We start from the raw sequence: 19,465 nt of genomic DNA on the forward strand, positions 1-19,465 counted from the left end.
GTCAACTTTTTCACGTTGTCATCTCTAAAACAGTTGTGTTTACACAGTTTCTATTTCCAGTTCAACCAACTCGTTTGTCTTGGCCAAAACACAATTAAATGGCTGCCCCTTTGCCAGTATTGAACTTCTGTACATTTGTATTATTTAAGCTCTTGACGTTGATAAAGAGCTTTGCCTGCTTATTTCCTGTATTTATACCATTTATTCATTTTGCATACAACAATTAATGTTTTTGAGCCCGCAAAAGAGGTGACATCGCCGCCCGAAGAGCTTCGCTTGGGAAATTGTTTTTTTTCACCATCTAGTTTCGTGCATCGCTTCGCTGCACCGCCGGAGTGCGGAAATGGTCCGTGCTCCATGTCCACGTCCATTGTCCACGATGTCCGTGCCCATCCGGCAGCCGTTTAAGTGTTTTGCGCCAAAAACAAAACCCAAGCTGCCAGCGGGGGCCGTGGCATGCAATAATAATATTGCACTGCAACTGATTTCCACAATTATGCAAATCGAACCGACTTGCAATTATCCCAGCCGCATGACGGAAGTTTCGAGTGGCGCTGGTGCTCGGAATCCAAGCGGAAGATCACCCTGTAAGCGACACCCGTTCAGATCTGAGTTCAGTTTCGGCCCCTAATTAAATTAACCTTTCTGCCCGCGACAGCCGAGACAGAATACCCAGAAATGCGAGACGGAATGTCTCTATATTTGTCGCTCTCTTGCTGGAAATCTGGATGGTTTGGCGAGGAGAGATCTGTGGTTCTTGGTTTGAAGCTACCATCATTTGTATTCAGTTTTTCTTTGGGTATCTAAGTCTTTGAATGGTAAACCCATACTTAAAATATATTTTCTATTTTTTGAATGAATTTTAACGAGTGATAAACATTTGTATTTTATTTCATGAAGTTTTTAAAGATATTTCTAGTTAAACATTCCTCTCTAAATTTTCTGAAAGATCCACCCTCTGCTGAAGATTGCTTGTCGTTCGCTCTTGTTAATTGCAATTTCATTGGCTAGGCGCCCCTAGCGACCCCAGAGTTCAATATTTGAATAATTGAATAAAACTTAGATTTCTGCTCTGGGGTTCTGGCACTGACTCTGGTCTCCGGATCAGTTGCCTCGAACCGCGTAACGGGACTGGAGCTCCGCCGCAACGATGTGCTCTGAAAGACCCCGCGAATTCCGATCTTAACTCCAACGAACCGATCGCTGTGGCAGTGAAAGTGAAGTCTTTCTTTCGCTCACTTTGACTTTTAGTTCGCCGGGTTTTCGCTTTGGGTTTTTGTGGTATTAGCCTGTTGTTTTGGGTTTGGGTTTGGCCTTCCCGCTCACGTTTATTGGGCGCTATGCTAGCAAAGCGGAAATTATAGAAGTGCCATAAAGAAGCGAAAACGAAATGAGATATTTGTCAACAAATCGTGACTGCATAAAAGAAATTCAAATTTCCAGCGCACAGCGCAAACATTTTGACGGCCCCCTTAAGCCGTTTTAATGGATATTTCTCAGTTTAATTGTATTTTCGGATCGCTAGGCCGCTCTCAAAGCGCTGGGTGTAATCTGACCCACTTTTATGGGTTTACTGGCTGCTCCCCTTCGATTTCACACCTTCGCTTTGGTCATCAGCCCCAAGGCTGTGGCAAGTTCAGGGCCGCAATACACATTTCGACTTAATTAAATTGACTGCTGACGGTGGGCCATGCAAATGCTTTTACGGCCCAGGTGCCCGGCTATCTAAGATAAGCGGCTCTTAAGCGGCGATCAAGTGCTCCAATTACGTGTCCGAATTGCCAAAGATTGTGTGTCGCCAGGCATCTTATCAAAGGGCCTCCAATCTATGTCACATTGCTCAAAAATAATTCACTATCAGCCTTTCTGCTGTAATATATCTTTGAGATAATAGGTGGAAGCTATTTTATCGGCTGGGTGAAATGCCAGAAGCAATAAAAGAGACAAACTCTTGGTATCTATCTTGATTGAATTGTCACGGAGTTTCGGCGAATAAATAATAAACTCGACAAAACTTTCCATTAGATTTGATTTTATCATTCTTTATTATTTTATGCATTCTTCCATAATTTCTAAAAACTACTTTCCCCTGCAAAGCAAATATATGTGCATTTAAAAAAAAAAACTATACAGCCTTATCTGAGAGATAACTAGTTATTTTACCGGACAGGTTTCCACTTTTGAGTTCTTAAAAATAAAAAAAAGATAAAAACTTTTACGAAGGAATCGATTAAACCAGCAAAAAAAATGAATAAATATTTCAACTATATTTATAAAGCTGTGGCAAATAATAATTTTAAATTGCGAAAAAAATAATTGGTTTATTCCCCACAAAAACCCAAAGCTTAGACCTTTCTAATTGACTCAAAGTGTGGCGCAGTGTAGGCAATTGAGAAATCCATCTGATGACAACTGTCAACTGGTTGGCGAAACGGCAGAGCCAAAAGTGATATTAAACATTTGCAGTCGACTGCGGATGACACCAAAAAAAGCGGTCACCAATTAATCTTGCCACCAAAACGCGCAATTGTGAAATGAGAAATCGAGAAAATGAAGCAAGTGACTCGTTTAATTGGCCCACGGCGAACGGCGAAGTCGGCGCCGAAAGAAGCCGCCAGCTATAATGCTTTTGCCTCCTCCTCCTCCACTAACACCTCCTCCAAGAAATCCCCGCCAGCTTCGGCTGCACCTGCTCCACTGGCTCGAGTGCACAACTATGGCAGACCGGCTGGATCCTCACTGCCCTCCAGTTCGGCTGGAAAAATCCAATATGCCGCACTGAATCGCATGAGAAAGAAACGATCTGAGGAGGGAGCCAAGAAACTCCATCGCAAGTCCAAGTGGCGGCGATTTTTTGGCCAATGTTGGTGGAAACGCAGGCGTCGCCAAAGGAGCTATCAGGATTATTGGAGTAGTTCGGGGGGAAAGCCGAAGAAAACCCCTTTTTTCTGCTATTGCTGCAAGAGAAGCAGATCGAAGGGATATGCCTATGATTCCGAGGAGGAGGATGACGACATCGATGCCAAGGTGGCTTCCTACATAGTTGAGATGAAGCAACGCGAGGCGGCGGCCAACGGGCAAAGTGAGAATCCAGTTGAAGAGATCCCAAATCCAAATCCGAATCCGAATCCAAGTCCCCTTCCCCAGGAGCAACAGAGGCACACACCGCCGCAAATGCGATCGCCTTCTCTGGTGAAGAGACGAGCTTGGACCTGGGACGACAGTTTGAGGTCCAACTCGGATAGGTTCCTGGAGACCCTCGAAGACGACCTCCCGGTGGCCACTGCTGCTCCTGGGGGCAGGACATCGTTGATTCTGCACCGTCGCACTCCACTGCATGTGACCTTTGTGGAGGGCGAGGAGGAGCAATCTGAGCAGGAGGATCATCTTCCCAAGCAAGAACGGGTGGCGGTGCAAGGTAGGCAGGAAATGCTCCCACGGTTTCGTCTGCCTGCCACCAACTGCACGCTCCTTGCACCGACGCCCCAAGCTGCCTTCCTCCACAGATCTCCATTCATATAGCACCTGATAAAATGGGTTATTTATAAGCAAAATGAAGAAGCAGATGTTTCTCAATTATGGAATGATACTTAACCTTCTTTTAATCGAAATATTTTGGAAATATTGAACTAGATATCCATAAAAAAAATTTTATTCGAATAACATTAATGAACTGAATACAAAAAGCAACTTCTAGATTTCAACCAATTTAGCCCCGCTTTGACCTTCTGAAATGTGAATAATATTATGACCCCATTGCATTCCTATCATAACCTGCATAATTGCCTAAGATAGTCGTACAAAATATATATATTTTAAAAATAGATAAAATAAAATTATAGTCTTAGGGGGCCGCCAGCTAAAAATACCAAGAAACATTTTCCACCGATCGTCTGCGATCGTTAATCATCGGCTCATATAGATCATTAGCCTTAATTGTGGAAAACTCGAGTGCTAATTGATGAATTTTCTCTTTGCAGAGGAGGCCAAAGTGGCCGCCGAGGAGCTGACTCGATCGCCGGTGATTGGCCAACGGCAGGCAGATGGCACCGGCAGTCCCATTCAGTCGCGTGCCTCCAGCGAAACGTGGCCCACCCAGTCGGATGAGGACATCGATCGACTGGTGGCCATGCACCAGAACCGCAGCAGTCTCAGCTCGCTGGGGGTAAGTAAAGCATCGGGATGATCTCAGTAAAAACTTAATAATTAAACTATTTTCTTAACCATCTGATAGGTTCGCTCGGAGTCCATGGCCAGCGTTTATTCGGGCGCCGGTGAAGGTCGCTATGGCACTGTGGTGGTCAAGGGCCAAGTGGAGTTTGCCATGCAGTACAACTACAAGCTGAGTGCCCTGGAAGTTCATGTGGTGCGCTGCAAGGACTTGGCAGCCGTCGATGCCAAACGCAATCGCAGCGATCCCTATGTGAAGGTGGGTTTTATTACCCCTCTATTGCTTGAATTACGAACTAATTGTGGGTATTACTTCCGTTTAGGTATACCTACTGCCCGACAAGTCGAAGGCCGGCAAGCGCAAAACCAAAGTCAAGAAGCACACGCTGAATCCCATCTTCGACGAGACAATGCGTTTCCACACACCCATTTCCAGTCTGGAGTCGCGTACTCTGTGGCTGACGGTCTGGCACTCGGATATGTTTGGGCGGAACGACTTCCTGGGCGAAGTCAGTGTCAATTTGCAGGGCCGTCTCTTTGACAATCCCCAGTCGCAGTGGTACCTCCTTCAAGAGCGCGTAAGTAGCTTAACTAGGCACGCAGAATAAATAAGAACAGAAAAAAGCCAAGAAAAAATGTTCTTAAAATCAAGGCGAAAGTGCTCTCGAGACGAAAATTATTTCTTCTTGATTTAGAGATTATATCTATCTTAGTTTTCTTTTGAGATCGAGGCAATGATATTAATATTCACTGATTTATTGCATTACAGAGCGAACCCTTCGACGAGGTGGCCACCTACAGGGGCGACATTGTCGTGGGGCTAAAGTACATTCCCCCAGAGAACATTAAATCCTCGTTCTTCTCGCGCGGCTCTTCAATCACAGGCAGCTCCTCGAATCTGCGCAAATTTGGAGGCAGCATCAAGTCGGTGGCCTCCAAATCGGACCGGACTTCGAAGGGCGGCCAGCTGCATGTGCTGGTCAAGGAGGCCAAGCACCTGAGTCCCATTAAGGCCAACGGCACCTGCGACGCCTTCTGCAAAAGGTGAGTCCTTACAATTCCTTTTAGTAAACACCTAACTTACTTTATAATTTATTTCCTAGTTATTTACTACCCGATCGCACGCGGAGCTCCAAGCAAAAGACGCCTGTGGTGAAGCGCACTTTGCATCCCAGCTGGAACTATACCTTTGTGTACGAGGATGTCTCCCTAGAGGAATTGTCGGAACGCGCTTTGGAGCTAACCGTCTGGGATCACGATCGTCTGGCCAGCAATGAGTTTGTTGGCGGCATACGATTCTCCTTGGGAACCGGTAAGTTGGAGTTACTCATTCTCCCTCGAATTTCTATTAAATCCCTCAATCCCTTAACAGGTCGCAGCTATGGCCGTCAGGTGGAATGGATGGATGCCACCGGCAAGGAGCTCTCCCTGTGGCAGAACATGCTGGATCGGCCGAACTTCTGGGTTGAGGGCAGCTTGGTGCTGCGTTCCAGTTTGGATGGCATTCGAGCCAATTTGCCATAGGCCAAGATTCGAGAATAGTAACTTATTGTTTAGAACCGAGACAAACCACAAAATTGCAGTTAGCATTGCCAATGGCACGCTGCATTGTATTGTATTGTATTAATTATGCGATAATTATCAATTAACGATCACGTCGACTCTGAGAAGCATTACTAGCGGTATAAGGAAAAAACGATTGTAACATTCACAAAAGTTAGTGTTAAGAGTGTGGAATGATGATTTCTGAATACTCGAATACGTCGGAATGTGACGATGACGCTGCAAGTACCGCAGATACGCAAAAGAAAACAAAAAGCAAAGTAATCAAGGCAAACATGAGAAACTAAGCAAAAACTCTTATCAAGTTTATGGCACTAATTGTAAGCGCAATTCTCAGCTATTCGATGCAGATAAAAACAAAAACTGTAAAGCAAAACGATGAGGCCCCAAGGTCGGGCTGCCTAGATATTAAGGCAATTTGTATGTGTGTGTTTTTTTTCACCCTCTCTCCCCTCTGAGAGGCATTCGCAATTGGCATACTATATGCGCTAAACTACGATAAAACTACAAATAAACGTACAGTTAAACCCTAGTTAAATCGAGGCATAAGCTTACTATGTATAACTACCCATAATATCCGAAAAATACAAATAGCATTTTTGTAAATTCAACATTTTTGGTTTATTTTCCATCCTTTAGTTCCTTAGACTTTAAGCAACTGCATTCTTAAGCGTATGCATATATCTATCCTGACATCATACATATCGTGAACATTGTGCAAATCCAGCTAAGCTTCATATGCCACTTACCACCTGTACGGGTGAAGAACCACCACAGCAATCAATGAATCAATCAATTCCCACAGCAGCCAAAGATGTCACCTCCCTCCAAATCTGATTATTGTGAACTTTACCTTTATATACATAGGCATATGTATGGATAACCCTTAGGTCGTAGGGCAGCTCTATAAGATGAATTGTTTCAGAGAAATCACTTTTAAGAATACAAAAACGAGTCTTATGAATGCTTTTGGTGTAAGTGGTAGATACCGATAATACAAAGTAATATTTAACGTTGAATGATACTTGACAAAAATTTATAGAAGATGTTTTTTATAAAAGAAAATTGCTGAATCACTCGTTGCCTAAATACCGCTTGTCTTTTATACTCGATGTTTTCGAAATACACACACAAATAATGCACACGCCTGAAATTCGGTGATGATCATAATATAAACAAGAGAGAACGCTATAGTCGGGTGCCCCGACTATCAGATACCCGTTACTCAGCTAAAGGAAGTGCGAAGGAGATCGAGATAAAAACTTTGATCTGCCGTAACTTTTTAACGAATGGTCCGATTTAAAAAATAGGTATTGATAAACACCATAAAACTGCATTTTTACTTTTCCGAAATATTGAAATTTTTAAAATCGTATATTAGCGATTGTGGGCGTTAGAGGGGGCGTGGCACCCTTTTGAAACAAACTTGCGTTGCGTAGGAACTCCCAGAATCTGCATGCAAAATGTCAATCTTCTAGCTTTTATAGTTTCCGAGATCTCAGCGTTCATACAGACAGACAGACGGACAGACGGACAGACGGACAGACGGACAGACAGACGGACAGACGGACAGACGGACATGGCTAGATCGACTCGGCTAGTGATCCTGATCAAGAATATATATAGTTTATAGGGTCGGAAACGCTTCCTTCTACCTGTTACATACTTTTGCACGAATCTAGTATACCCTTTTACTCTACGAGTAACGGGTATAAACATACGTTTACACACTTTGGTAGAATGGCTCACTGCAAACGAAGTTGATTACGATGTTGATATGGATATTGATATTGAGGCTATACAAAATCAATGAAGAATTGTAGCTGGAGTTGGATGAGGTCATAGAATACTTTCTCTAAATCAGCATATGATAAATGTCAAACAATAAGCAGCAAATATTGCAAAAGTAATTGGTATTTAGTAGCATAGAAAGCGCTAGTAGGAAACCACAATATACACACAGATACTAGTTTTACCCACAAATAGTTCATAATCTAAGGTTGAAGCGTTTGCTGTTGGTTGGCTCTCTAATCTAGCCATAAATTTTGTTGGGAGCCCAATCACACCCACACCTAGTATACATATATACACACACCTGTAGCCATAGTTTATTCCCTCTAAAGTCTCCAAAGTTTCAATGTTTACTACATGTATATTTTTCTACTACTTACTATGTACTTACCACCTAAATCGAGTATATCACTTACCTAAGGATCGCCGGAGGGGTGGAGGTTGTGTTTTAACAACCGCCGCCCGGTCTTTACTTATCCACTTACTCACTGAGATGGTGCTATATAGTCGTATATAGGATACTCGAGTACCATCCGTACTCAGTCTCAGGTCGCGAGAGAACTATGAGAGATCTTTTTACCTTTTTACTGTGTACGTGCATTTCGGATTCAACTGAACTATTGTGAACTAGTGTTGATTATACATGTTTATGGATGCGATACAGACTTCACACCTACCTACTTTATACATATACATCTACTGAGATACATTACTTATAACACCTTTACAACCAGTGAGCACTCCGTTCGCATTCCGTAGTATTAAGCGATTCGAGAGGATAGTATATTTGTTATTAGCCCAGTTCCCAGAGATTGGACAGGGAATTGGAACCCCTAGCAAATAGGTGATTTCTATAGAACGTTTTTGACGTTTCCGACGCGTCCCCTTGGATGCCAGGCAATAACACAGATTAATGTTGCAGATACTGATATCAGAAATATTTAGGTACCCATTGTATTTGTTAGCATTCGCCAGAATTGCTCATAGAAAACCCCAAACGAGAATTATTGAATATAAACCCCCAAGAATAATATTTTTGATTAGGCATATAGGCCCAAGAGCCGTGCCCCCCAAAAGTACACATGTTGCGTTAATGTAGAGAACTTTTTTAGCGAATACACACATAAGATACACAAATATACATAGTAAGAGATGATGATCTAAAAGACGCTGCGGTTGCCTTCCTAAAAGCATTAATCTAAGTTGTTTCACAGCTGACACACTGATTGTATATCTGTATATCCCTTTACTGCCCTGAGAACAATCTTTTGATCAGTTTTATATAATTTTACATTGAACTATTATTATGCTGTTAGTTAAGTTAGGCCATTCGCTGAGTAGCTGATTACTTTGGTTAAAGAGCCTTTCTAGTTTCCAATTTTATAATCTGGCAACCAGCGACGGGGCCCTAAATCACTTCTCGCCATGTCTGCGCTAGACTTTACACTTAGATTTAAGAGGACAGACCTTTGGTCAGTTTCGCAATGGTCAGCGGAAATCGCAATGGAGATTCCGAGATATTGTACGCTAGAGTTTGTAAGACTTTCTATGGCAATTGGGGCAGGATGAAGCGATCAAATTGTAGCCGTTATGTTTATGGCATTTAAGCGTTACATAATTACAAGAGTTTACATAACCATTTACAAGATACAAGATACTTATGACCCTTTTACTTACAAGTAAGTACTTAATACAAAGGCAACAATACCGACACACATGATTCCAAAAAGCTGATGAACTCTAAAAATTGGCTCAATACAAGTTGCTAAGTTAAAATTGTGTTATAAATTGTGAACAGCAGTGAATCAATAAAATAAAGCAAACTTCACATCTATTGACAACTTTCGCAACTACCGTGTCCACCTCTTTTCGAAAAGCCTTCGGGGTTTGGTGTAAAAGTCTGTGGGGAAATACTTTGATTGGCTTCTCTCTACACTTCCGCTTCCGTTTCGGATTTTGTTTGCTGCCCGTTCAGTTGATGGAGCTTCACCTCCTCGACGGGTTCTTTGGACACGTCGTCGTCGTGTCTACGCCAACAATCGAAGGATAGCATGGATTCTCCCTTGCCGAAAGCCTCACCATCCGCCAAGGTAATGGGTAATTGTCTGTGGATATCGAAAAGGTACGTTAGTAATATGAAAACGTTTAAATTTGTTATTAAAATCAAAATATTATTTTATATTCATAGTAATACTTTTATTTCATAAACTCATTGACATTCAAAATTTTGTATATTATTTCTTTCGTTTCGGCTAAAATACGGACTTTTTTATAAGAGGAAAATCAGGATCTGAGTTTTTGGTAAAAATTAGACTTTTTATAGTGCCTTTGTGCTTTAACTTGACCAAAAATTATCCGAAATCGAAAAGGCATACTGTTTCGAACAGCTAGCAACCTAAATATTGAATTTTCGACACTTCCCGGCTAATTAAGAAAAATTAAATTTATTTCAAATTTTCAGGTTTTTTATAAGGGGTACCATCATGATTTTTTGCAAAAAATGTCCAAAATTTAAAATGTCCATGTTTGAATGCCAATATATTGGGAATTTAATTACGAGTTCAACAAGGTATGACACTCCATATTTGAACTATTATTTCCTATATTACGGCCAAAATACTGATTTTTTTGAGTGGAAAAAAATTTAATTAATAAATTAGTTCTATCTTAAAAAAATTCATTTATTGTCGTTCTAAAGTTATTAATCTTTTAAAACGGCATGCTATCATAATTATTGAAAACTTAAGCAAGTGTCAAATGGCCTCAAAGATTTCATTAGTACTAAAACACTCACCTGTTGTTTGTTTCCGGCAGCAGGAGGGTGCAAACGGACGCGGTCAGGAGGAGTAGAGCCAGGATGAGAGACGGAGCTGCCGCTAGCTTAGTGCCCAGATGAATGAGGTAGGGCGACACAAAGGACGCCCCCGCAGCAGCCAGGTGCACTGCAGCAATTCCTCGCGAGCGCACACAGGTGGGCAGCAGCTCCGAGGCAAACTGCGAGGTGACCGTGTAGCACATGGAGATGCCCAGTCGCATGGGCAGGGCGAAGGCCAGCAGCAAGGACACATTGCTCTGGGCGCCCTCGGTGGAGAGGGCGACGCCCAAGGCGCAGGACAGCACTCCAGTGCAGAGCATGGCCAAAAAGGCCGTGGCCTTGCGGCCAACTCGACTCTGCAGGAGTCCCTGAATGAATCCAGATGGCGGGACGACCACGGCGAACAGCGAGAAGACCACAAAGGGGGACAGGCCCAGGCCCTCCACATTTCGAGAGATGGTATTAAAGCTCAGTGAAGTCAGCATGCTGAGTATGAAAAGAAAGGAAGGGTACAAAAATATTAAATTCGTAAAAAAACATATTTTTATCGTTTACCCTCACACTTACAAAGTAAGTACCACCAGCAACGATGTCCTTCTTAAATTTGGAGTCCGCAATAGATCGATAATTCCAGCCGTTGATTCCGGTTGGTTGGACATCTTTCTCTTAACGATGCAGCTCCTCCTGAAGGCCTCGAAATCGGCTGCTTTGACCTCCCTTCCATTGAAGTGAGCGATATGCTTCAGCCTGGCGATGGCCCCCTCCACATTTGTCCTTGTGATCAGCCACTGAGCACTCTCCTGGACCACAAAGTAGAACAAAGCCACCACCAGTTGGAGGAGCGCCGAGCAGGTCAGGTAGATCCGCCAGTTGCCAGCCAATACCGAAAGCCACGGAGCCACCAGAGCTCCCAGGCAGAAGCATATGCCCAAGGTTCCACTTATGGCCAAGTTCCTCAGTTTGGGCGCCAAGTATTCCAGTACTAAAACAAATTATTTATTAATTATGAATAAAAAAAATGTTTTTTAGTTTTTTTTTATGATTTATATTTAGCCATCTTAAGGCTTGAATAAAAAATTCTAAAATAAATACTGGCTTATAATGTCAAAAAGTCAGGGATTAACTGATCAACGGAAGAGATCACAAAGAGGTATTGCCTCTTATCATATATTTCGCTCAAATAATAAACAAAAATGTTATTAAAAATATTTATACCGAAAAAGAGTCTCTATCAAATGAATTAAAGCGATTTCTTTGGTGTTCAAAGGTGGTCTATATAACCTAATGCCATCTGATAAACCAAAACTGATGCGTAACATGGGAAGTCATGGCAATGTTGTTGACTCTGTACTCGCAAAGCTTTCCCAAGATCTACACTCATTCTCCACGGGGAGCTAGAGATATCGCAATGCTTACCCAGAATAAACATCAGATAATAATTTGCCGTCGCAGCGAGACCAGAAATGCACCGAAAAATAGCGAACTGCACCAGGTTGGAGGCGTATGTGGTAAGAAAGTCCCCTACAAATCCGCACTGATTGGCCAGGATCACGGCTCTCACCCTGCCGATCTTGTCGCCCAGCATGCCGAAGGTGAAGGTTCCGATCAGGGAGCCCAGGAAGAACAGGGATTGCCCGATCCGCGCCTTGTAGGCATCGTTACACACCCAGTTTAGCTGGATATAAGGATAGATGCTACTTTAAACTGGGTTTCTTAAATGTTATTAAACTCACCTCCGCATTCATGCTCCTGAATCCAAAGTCGTAGTTGTATATCCACCGCTGGCAGGTCTCATTGCTCACCGTCACCCTGCCATCCTCGATCTTATCCAGCCGGGTGCAGGAGGCCTCCTTGCCAAATGGGGCATACACGGCGGCAATCTCCTCGAAACTACGATTCGCCAGAGCCTCATGATAGCACCAGTGCTGCGGCACAAACCCAATTATGTTCTGCGAGTAATAGTGCACGGTGGTCGTGAAGGCTATGTAGCCGAGCAGCAGAATCATGAGGTACTGATAGCGACCCGCACTGCCGCACTTCTCCAAGATCTGGTCGAAATCCATGACGTGCTCTCGCTGAGATTCTATTAAGACTAAACCCAACCGATCCGAACCGAGGCAAGGCAAAAGAGTGCAAGGCGGCCGGATTCGCACGTTGAGTCTCCGTCCAACTGCGATAAGATTGTTTTGGGGGCGGCTTATCGCCTATATGGCTGGCTGACTGGCTGGCTGACTAGGCGGGCCGCTCAAACGCAGACGCTTTATTATTTAAGTGAATTCACTCATTCACTCTAATCTAAACAAACGCCGGCGTCTCACGAGAAGGAAAGCCTTCTCTCGACTAGATAAACACACGGCGTGACCTCTGAAATGTGAATCAAACACAGGCGAACAATAAGTTGAATGGACTGCTAATAAAACCATAACAACAAAGCGCCGCTCCTCCTCGAGTGTAATATACATAAGGTCAAGAGTGCGCTTAGTTGAAAGTAAGAATGACAGCCCGGTTTCGAAAGCATAAACATTCAAATGCTCTCGCACGAAATTTGTTTATGTGGAGAAAAGTATTTCCTCTCAGTACATTTTGAGATAAAAAATGAGACCTTAGCAAGTTTTTAGTAATCGTTTTGAATGTTTATTTGTTTTCATAGTTTTTGTAGGATCTATAAAATAAAGCATAAAAAACAAATCATTAAATGATGCCTGAATTCTTCCTTATCTAGTAATTAGCGCAGTCTTTAGTGCCATTCCTATTGTCAGCTATATTATTATCTTGTACTCTTGTTATTATGTTGTTATGGATAGCCTACAGTTCTGTTTAGGGTAGTAGAGCTAATTTAATTGTTCAATTCTTAATAATACTTTTATAAACCAACAATCTTCGTAAACATAATTGCGTAGACTAAAAACAAGTTTGTAAAGTAAAATCTAACAAAAACAATAAATTCTAAGTATTTTTTTTAAATTATACAGGCATCTTCTGCTAGACACTTTGCGCAAATAAATTTTAACGAATGTAAATAAATGCATTTCTTTTAAAAATAAAGAACGTAATAGAACTGATTAGCTCCAACCGTAACACCTACTTAGTAAGTACATTTATTCCGCCATAAGTTTCTCATTGGTGCCAGCCTTGAGATCGTCTTTATCCTCTTTCTCGAAGCTCCTCACAAAGTCGAACATCCGCTCGTTCTTGCCGAATTCCTCGCCCTCCGCCAGCGACATGGGTAGCTTTTTGTTTCTCGTCTCCGGCAGGAGCAGGCAGATCCAGGCACAAAGCAGCAGCAACATGCACAGAATGATCGAGGATGCAGCCCGGAAATAGGTGTCCAGATGCAAAATAAATGGCGAGAGGAAGGAGAAGGCTGCTCCCGTGACGTGGATCACCGCCAGGCCACTGGATCGCACGCAGGTGGGCATAAGCTCAGCGGATATCTGCATGGTGGATCCCGTGATCACAGAGATCCCGAATCGGGATACCAGCAGGAGGCACACCATAACCGTTTCACTGGGCTGGGTCCAAAAGGTTAGCAAAATCCCAGTGGCCGCGGTCATCACTCCAGTGGCTGTCATACTGATCACTGAGGTAAACTTGCGTCCAAAGTTCTTCTGGACTTGGGTTTGAAAGATCCCCGAAGGTGGCAAAGTCAGGGCGAAAAGGGTGAACATGACGAATGGCGATATGCTGAGGCCTTCCACATTGCGGGACATCGTGTTGTAGCAGAGCACTGTTATCGAGCTAGAAAGAAGAAAAATAGTTTAAATAGGGAAATACTAGAAGGGTAATTATCATAAATATTATCACAATTCAAACTACGGAATTTTTAAGGACATGTCTGTGTGTGTTGGCAGAGGATCGGCAGAGAAAATTTGTACCCGATGGGTTACCACTGTACCTCTGGTTGAGAACGTATTTTCACATACATAAAAAATTAAATTCTAGAATTCCTTATAATAAAAAATTCACGTCTAATTTACTCACAACACAACCAGCACGTAGATCAGTCTGAGGCGCAGGCGAGGCAGCTTGAGTGCATCGATCAGACGTGACTGGTTCTGCATGGATACCTGGCTGCTGGCCTCCGACTCCTTTGTTTTGCAGTGCTGGCGGAATAGCTCAAAGTCCGCCTCGCTGACCTCGCGCCTATTGAACTTGGCCACCCGCCGCAGCCTCAATTCGGCGCCATCGATGTCGTGGCGCGTGACCAGCCACTGGGCGCTCTCCTGGACCAGAAAATAGAAGACGGTGACCAGCAGCTGGGGCAGCGCTGACCAGGCCATGAAGGAGCGCCAACCGCCCAGCCAGACGGCCTGCCAAGAGGCACTTATCATGCCCAGGCAGTACCAAACAGACATCGTCAGGTTTAGGCCCACACTTCGCATCGTTGGCGAGACGTACTCCAGCACTGTTAAATTGGAGGTAAATTAAGACCAGATAAGTCCCGAGAGCTGTATAATGATAACATACCCAGAATATACATCAGGTAGGCGTTGGCCTCAGCAGCCAGACCAGATACGAACCGGCTGGCTGAAAAGGTAACCAAGCTCTCAGCGAAAATGGTGGCCGAATCGCCCAGGAAGCCGCACCAGTTGGCCAAAACCACGGCTCTGATCCGTCCGATTCGGTCGCCGAGTAGTCCAAAAAGCAGGGTGCCACACATGGAGCCCACAAAGAACAGGGACTGACCCACTCGCGCCTTGTACGCCTCATCACACACCCAATTCAGCTGGGGGTAAACAAGAAATACTCTTAAATTCAGTGCTCTTAGGTGGCGCCCGAACAGGGACTCACATCAGCGTTCATGCTTCTAAAACCATGGTCGTAGTTGTAGATCCATCGATTACAGGGCTGATTGCTAGCAGTGGCATTGCTCCCATCCTCGTTGATCGACGCGAGTCGCGTGCACGAAGGTTTCTTGAATGGGGCGTAGATTGCAGCGATTTCCGAATAGCTTCGATTCTCCAGCTGTTCGTGATAGCACCAGTGATCGGGCACAAAGCTAATGACGCTCTGGGCAAAGTATTGCCGGGAAACAATAAACATCAGGAGACCGTAGAGAGCCAACAGCATGTACTGGTAGCGATGGGAGTCGCCGCATTTGCCCAGTATCGCCTCAAAGTCCATGGCCAAAAGATCCGGAGATGCACTTCTACGGCACCCGAAAAAATATCTGACTTAGGCGGCCCGCTCTCTTCCGCTGCCACGCACATACTACCCAGTACCAGTACCAGTGCCGTCGTCAGTCCAGTCCGCTCCGGTAATCGGTCCGCTCTGCCACCGCCGCCTCTATCGAATAGTTAAGAGCGCTTTGTGAAAGCGGCTGCGGTAAACTGATATTGGAGTTGAATAGTTGAAACGACTCTTGTGCCTTGGCTCTCCGCAGCTGATAAGTCTCCGCCGCCTCAGCTGGTTGAACGAGACGGCCGATTCGATCATAACTTAGACGTTCTGATTTAATTATTATGCTTGATAAGCGACTTTGTTGTCCCCCATATCATCGCTGTAATCGCCAATCTACTATTCAAAATATACAACTATGTTACTGCTAATTTATACAGACAGTTTCGTCGATGCTAAACGCTTTACAGCCAGTCAAAAACAGTGGTGTGACTATTCAGTTGATTCCAAAACCTATTAAGTTCTTAAAAGCCAAATTCAAATACTGTACAAGCTGCATATCGGGTTATGCAAAGTTTAGAGCATTACGTAGCTTTAAGATATAAGAATTCAAAGTCAGGATCAAGGTTTCTGGAAAATTATATTAAAATATTTTAAATATAATACAGTTTTCGTATAAATTCATAATTTTTTAAACAAGATGTTATTACAATACAACCTACTGCTGAACAGGCTTAGTCATCAGAGTGTCCTCCTCCTTGGTACACATTTCGACCGCGGTCTCTTTGCTTTTTCCTTTCAACATGTTTGTAAGAAAGTCAAATATACCCTCTCCCCGACCGAACTCCTCTCCTTCGGCCAAGGACATGGGAAGTTTCTTGTTGCGAGTCTCGGGCAGCAGCAGGCACACGTAAGCTCCCGATAGGAAAAGAAGCCCCAAGATAATCGAGGGAGCTGGCTTGAAGTAAGTACCCAGGTGAAGGATATACGGCGAGAGAAAGGAGGCGGCAAATCCAGCCACATGCACCACCGCCACTCCCCTTCCCCGCACGCTGGTGGGGATTAGCTCGGTGGAGAACTGCGAGCTGGCACCATCGGCGATGGAAACACCAAATCTGGCCGCCAATGTTAGACCCACTAGCAGCACCACGTTCTGATTGCTCCCTTGCGATATCACCAGACCAGCGGCGGCGGCAAACAGTCCTGTGATGGTCATCCAACTGACCGCGGTGGCCTTGCGTCCAAGCCGATCTTGCAGCAGACCCTGTAGATATCCCGAGGGCGGCAGGGTAAGTGCATTTAACGAGAACATGATGAAGGGCGATATCCCCAGACCCTCTACGTTTCGAGCGATGGTGTTGTAGCAGGGCGTGATAATTATGCTGAGGATAAAATAAATACCAATCACTATTACTATCAATATATGAAATAACTTTAATTGTAATTTCTTGATGAATGGAAACTGAAAAAAAATATTTTTTAAACAGTCTACCGCTGTAAATATATGCACCCAAAAAAAATCGATATGAAACGTCGATCGATTTTACATTATTTAAGATCAATTTTAATTTGATATGGGGCCAGATAAATTTGACCCGGTCGAACAGAGAATTTTATGTAAAAACGATATGGGTTTATCATGACCTGAAATTTACATGGCCATATCGATTTTACGGGAACATACTTTTCAATTACTTACAAAATGAGCAGCAGTTTAAATGCCGTGCTGCGCATGCGCGGCGTTTTCAGCATGTCCAGCAGCTTAACTTGACATTGTTCCTCCTTTACATCCTTGCGATAGTGCTGCTCACAGTAGCTACGAAATGTCCTGAAGTCATCATCGGCCACCTGGCGACGATTGATCTTGGCCACACGATGGAGTCTCCTAATGGCTCCATCGATATCGTTGCGCGTCACCAGCCACTGGGCGCTCTCCTGGACGAGGAAGTAGAAAAGAGTAACCAGCAGGAGGGGAAACGAGGAGCAGGCCAGGAAAATGCGCCAGTGGCCCACCCAAACGGCCAGCCAGGAGGCTCCAATTAAGCCAAGGCAGTAAAAACTTCCCAAAACCGTATTAAGTCCAACGTTTCTCAAGGAGGGCGAGACGTATTCGAGAACTGTAAAAAATTACCAGTTGAACTAGTCGTTTCGAAATACATCATAACCATTACTTACTCAGTATATACATGAGATAAGAGTTGCCATCGGCCGCCAATCCAGATACAAAACGGCTGATTGAGAACGAAACCAGACTGTTGGCGAATATGGTCGAGAAATCGCCAAGGAAGCCACACCAGTTGGCCAAAATCAAGGCCTTAATGCGTCCTATTCGATCTCCAAGGAGGCCAAGGATCAGAGTTCCGCACACCGAACCCACAAAGAACAGCGACTGACCCACTCGTGGCTTATAAGCCTCATCGCACACCCAGTTTAGCTGAAAGTTTATAAAAATTCGAATTTCTCATTGTACAATTTTATTTTAACTACCTGTAAACTTTAAGATCTCAAACCTCGTTTTTGTTGACCCAATTCTATGGGAAAAACAGGACAGGAAATAAGAATATCCTATTAACTTTTTTATGGCATGAATACTCTGAGTAAAAAACTTTTTACCACAGATAGAAACTGACCTCTAAATTTTCTAGTTCTTTATACACATTTCATAAAAAACACATCGTTTTAAAATATTTGTATCATCCCTCAAATAACAAAGTAAACTCACCTCCGTATTCATACTTCTATATCCAAAGTCGTACTTGTAGATCCACCGATTGCAGCGCTCTGTGCTCAGCGTATGATTTTGCCCATCCTCATCAATCTTTTCCAGTCTCGTGCACGAGGGCCTTTCAAACTGCGAATATATCGCCTCGATCTCGGCGAAGCTGCGATTCTCCAGCTGTTCGTGATAGCACCAGTGGTCGGGAACAAAACTAATGACGTTTTGCGAGAAATAGTGCATTGATACGACAACCATGAGGTAGCCATAGAGCGCCAGCAATAGAAACTGATAACGACCGTTGTTGCCGCACTTGGCTAGAATCTCCTCGAAATCCATGTTGCTGATATCAGATTTTGCGGCCCCCAATTTCAGCGGCGTTCGCAGTGCTGCGATAAGCGCATATCTGCGGGTTCTGACATTTATGGAGGTTTCGCGGAGTCAGTTAATCGCCAGCTGGTTCTTAAAATCGGTTTATTAGTCCCGAACCGAGTGCCTTTCGAGGGTCTGGGTTTATTGAACGCAGCCGAAACCCGTTCCGAATAAGTTCTGGTGGCACGGAGCGCACATAGCCAACTGGTCGAGCCTGAGACCGAGTGCCCCATTGGGGTGCCAACAAGAGAGCGGTGCTTACATGAGAGCCACTGCCTTTCTCCGACTCTTTAGCGCTCTTATTCAATTATGTGGCATTTGAAAAACAGACATTTGAGAGAGAAAAGCGGTTTGAAAATTTGCACTGCATTTACAAAATTTGAATTTCAATTAACTTCAATTTCTGCCACTTGGCGACCATTGAAAACCCGTCGAACAAGCGGTGCGTTAACTTTGATTGATTGATAAAAAAGTGGATTTATCAAAGAAATATGTATCTCATTTGTTTATTGATTTGAAAATATTTAATCAGAAATATTTATTCACTTGACTGAAAACTCTTTTTAAGTCTGAACATTCATTATTTTTTTATAATATTCATAAAACTTACCCAAAACATCCAAAATATTAAATAAAAACGTCGAGGCTTGTATTTTTTATTGTTTTTATTTTTTTTTTTTTCATTTATATGTGTTTATCAATTACATTTGCTGTTTAAATGGATACATGTCTACATTTGCTGCCTTTTGAATATATATTATTATTAGCTTTAATATGAATCATAATTGTTGGTTTCCCTCACTTCTATGTCTGTTTGAATTATAAATGTAGTAAACGCTGTTTCGTGATAACATGATAGATAGACCCTATTACATTTGCCTTTCGACTTAAATAGAATACATACTTAATTACGTAGTATA

General features: G+C 43.4%; 4 protein-coding genes across 10 annotated transcripts in view; 1 reads left to right on the top strand and 3 right to left on the bottom strand.

Moving 5' to 3' along the window:
• Positions 1-6,903, top strand: part of LOC108061074 (synaptotagmin-like protein 4) — a 50,368-nt gene extending 43,465 nt beyond the window's left edge. For 4 of the 7 annotated variants that reach the window (XM_070217681.1, XM_017147087.3, XM_070217679.1 and 1 more), the window contains exons 8-13: positions 3,981-4,165; positions 4,235-4,429; positions 4,494-4,748; positions 4,940-5,214; positions 5,274-5,482; positions 5,543-6,903. In XM_070217681.1, coding sequence (XP_070073782.1) covers positions 3,981-4,165; positions 4,235-4,429; positions 4,494-4,748; positions 4,940-5,214; positions 5,274-5,482; positions 5,543-5,694 — 1,271 coding nt within the window. In that variant the 3' untranslated portion in view covers positions 5,695-6,903. Of the gene's footprint in view, positions 1-2,294; positions 3,083-3,980; positions 4,166-4,234; positions 4,430-4,493; positions 4,749-4,939; positions 5,215-5,273; positions 5,483-5,542 lie in introns of those variants that run through there. The other 3 variants (XM_070217682.1, XM_017147092.3, XM_044395559.2) reach the window with 2 other exon arrangements.
• A 1,711-nt stretch (positions 6,904-8,614) lies between these two features.
• On the bottom strand, positions 8,615-12,452 carry LOC108061075 (solute carrier family 22 member 6-B). The gene is made up of 5 exons (XM_017147095.2): positions 12,073-12,452; positions 11,756-12,014; positions 10,907-11,321; positions 10,319-10,825; positions 8,615-9,629 (listed from the first exon to the last, which is right to left on the bottom strand). Exons 1-5 carry the CDS (start codon positions 12,400-12,402, stop codon positions 9,455-9,457), a joined length of 1,686 nt encoding a protein of 561 aa, XP_017002584.2. The 5' UTR covers positions 12,403-12,452; the 3' UTR covers positions 8,615-9,454.
• A 498-nt stretch (positions 12,453-12,950) lies between these two features.
• On the bottom strand, positions 12,951-15,856 carry LOC108061123 (solute carrier family 22 member 13). The gene is made up of 4 exons (XM_017147180.3): positions 15,131-15,856; positions 14,807-15,065; positions 14,321-14,744; positions 12,951-14,077 (listed from the first exon to the last, which is right to left on the bottom strand). Exons 1-4 carry the CDS (start codon positions 15,461-15,463, stop codon positions 13,438-13,440), a joined length of 1,656 nt encoding a protein of 551 aa, XP_017002669.3. The 5' UTR covers positions 15,464-15,856; the 3' UTR covers positions 12,951-13,437.
• A 222-nt stretch (positions 15,857-16,078) lies between these two features.
• On the bottom strand, positions 16,079-18,735 carry LOC108061066 (organic cation transporter protein). The gene is made up of 4 exons (XM_017147078.3): positions 18,180-18,735; positions 17,633-17,891; positions 17,157-17,574; positions 16,079-16,839 (listed from the first exon to the last, which is right to left on the bottom strand). Exons 1-4 carry the CDS (start codon positions 18,510-18,512, stop codon positions 16,176-16,178), a joined length of 1,674 nt encoding a protein of 557 aa, XP_017002567.2. The 5' UTR covers positions 18,513-18,735; the 3' UTR covers positions 16,079-16,175.
• Between the last annotated feature and the right edge of the window lie 730 nt (positions 18,736-19,465).

This window comes from Drosophila takahashii, chromosome 3R (assembly GCF_030179915.1).
Source record: "Drosophila takahashii strain IR98-3 E-12201 chromosome 3R, DtakHiC1v2, whole genome shotgun sequence".
In the NCBI taxonomy this organism is placed as follows: domain Eukaryota; kingdom Metazoa; phylum Arthropoda; class Insecta; order Diptera; family Drosophilidae; genus Drosophila; species Drosophila takahashii.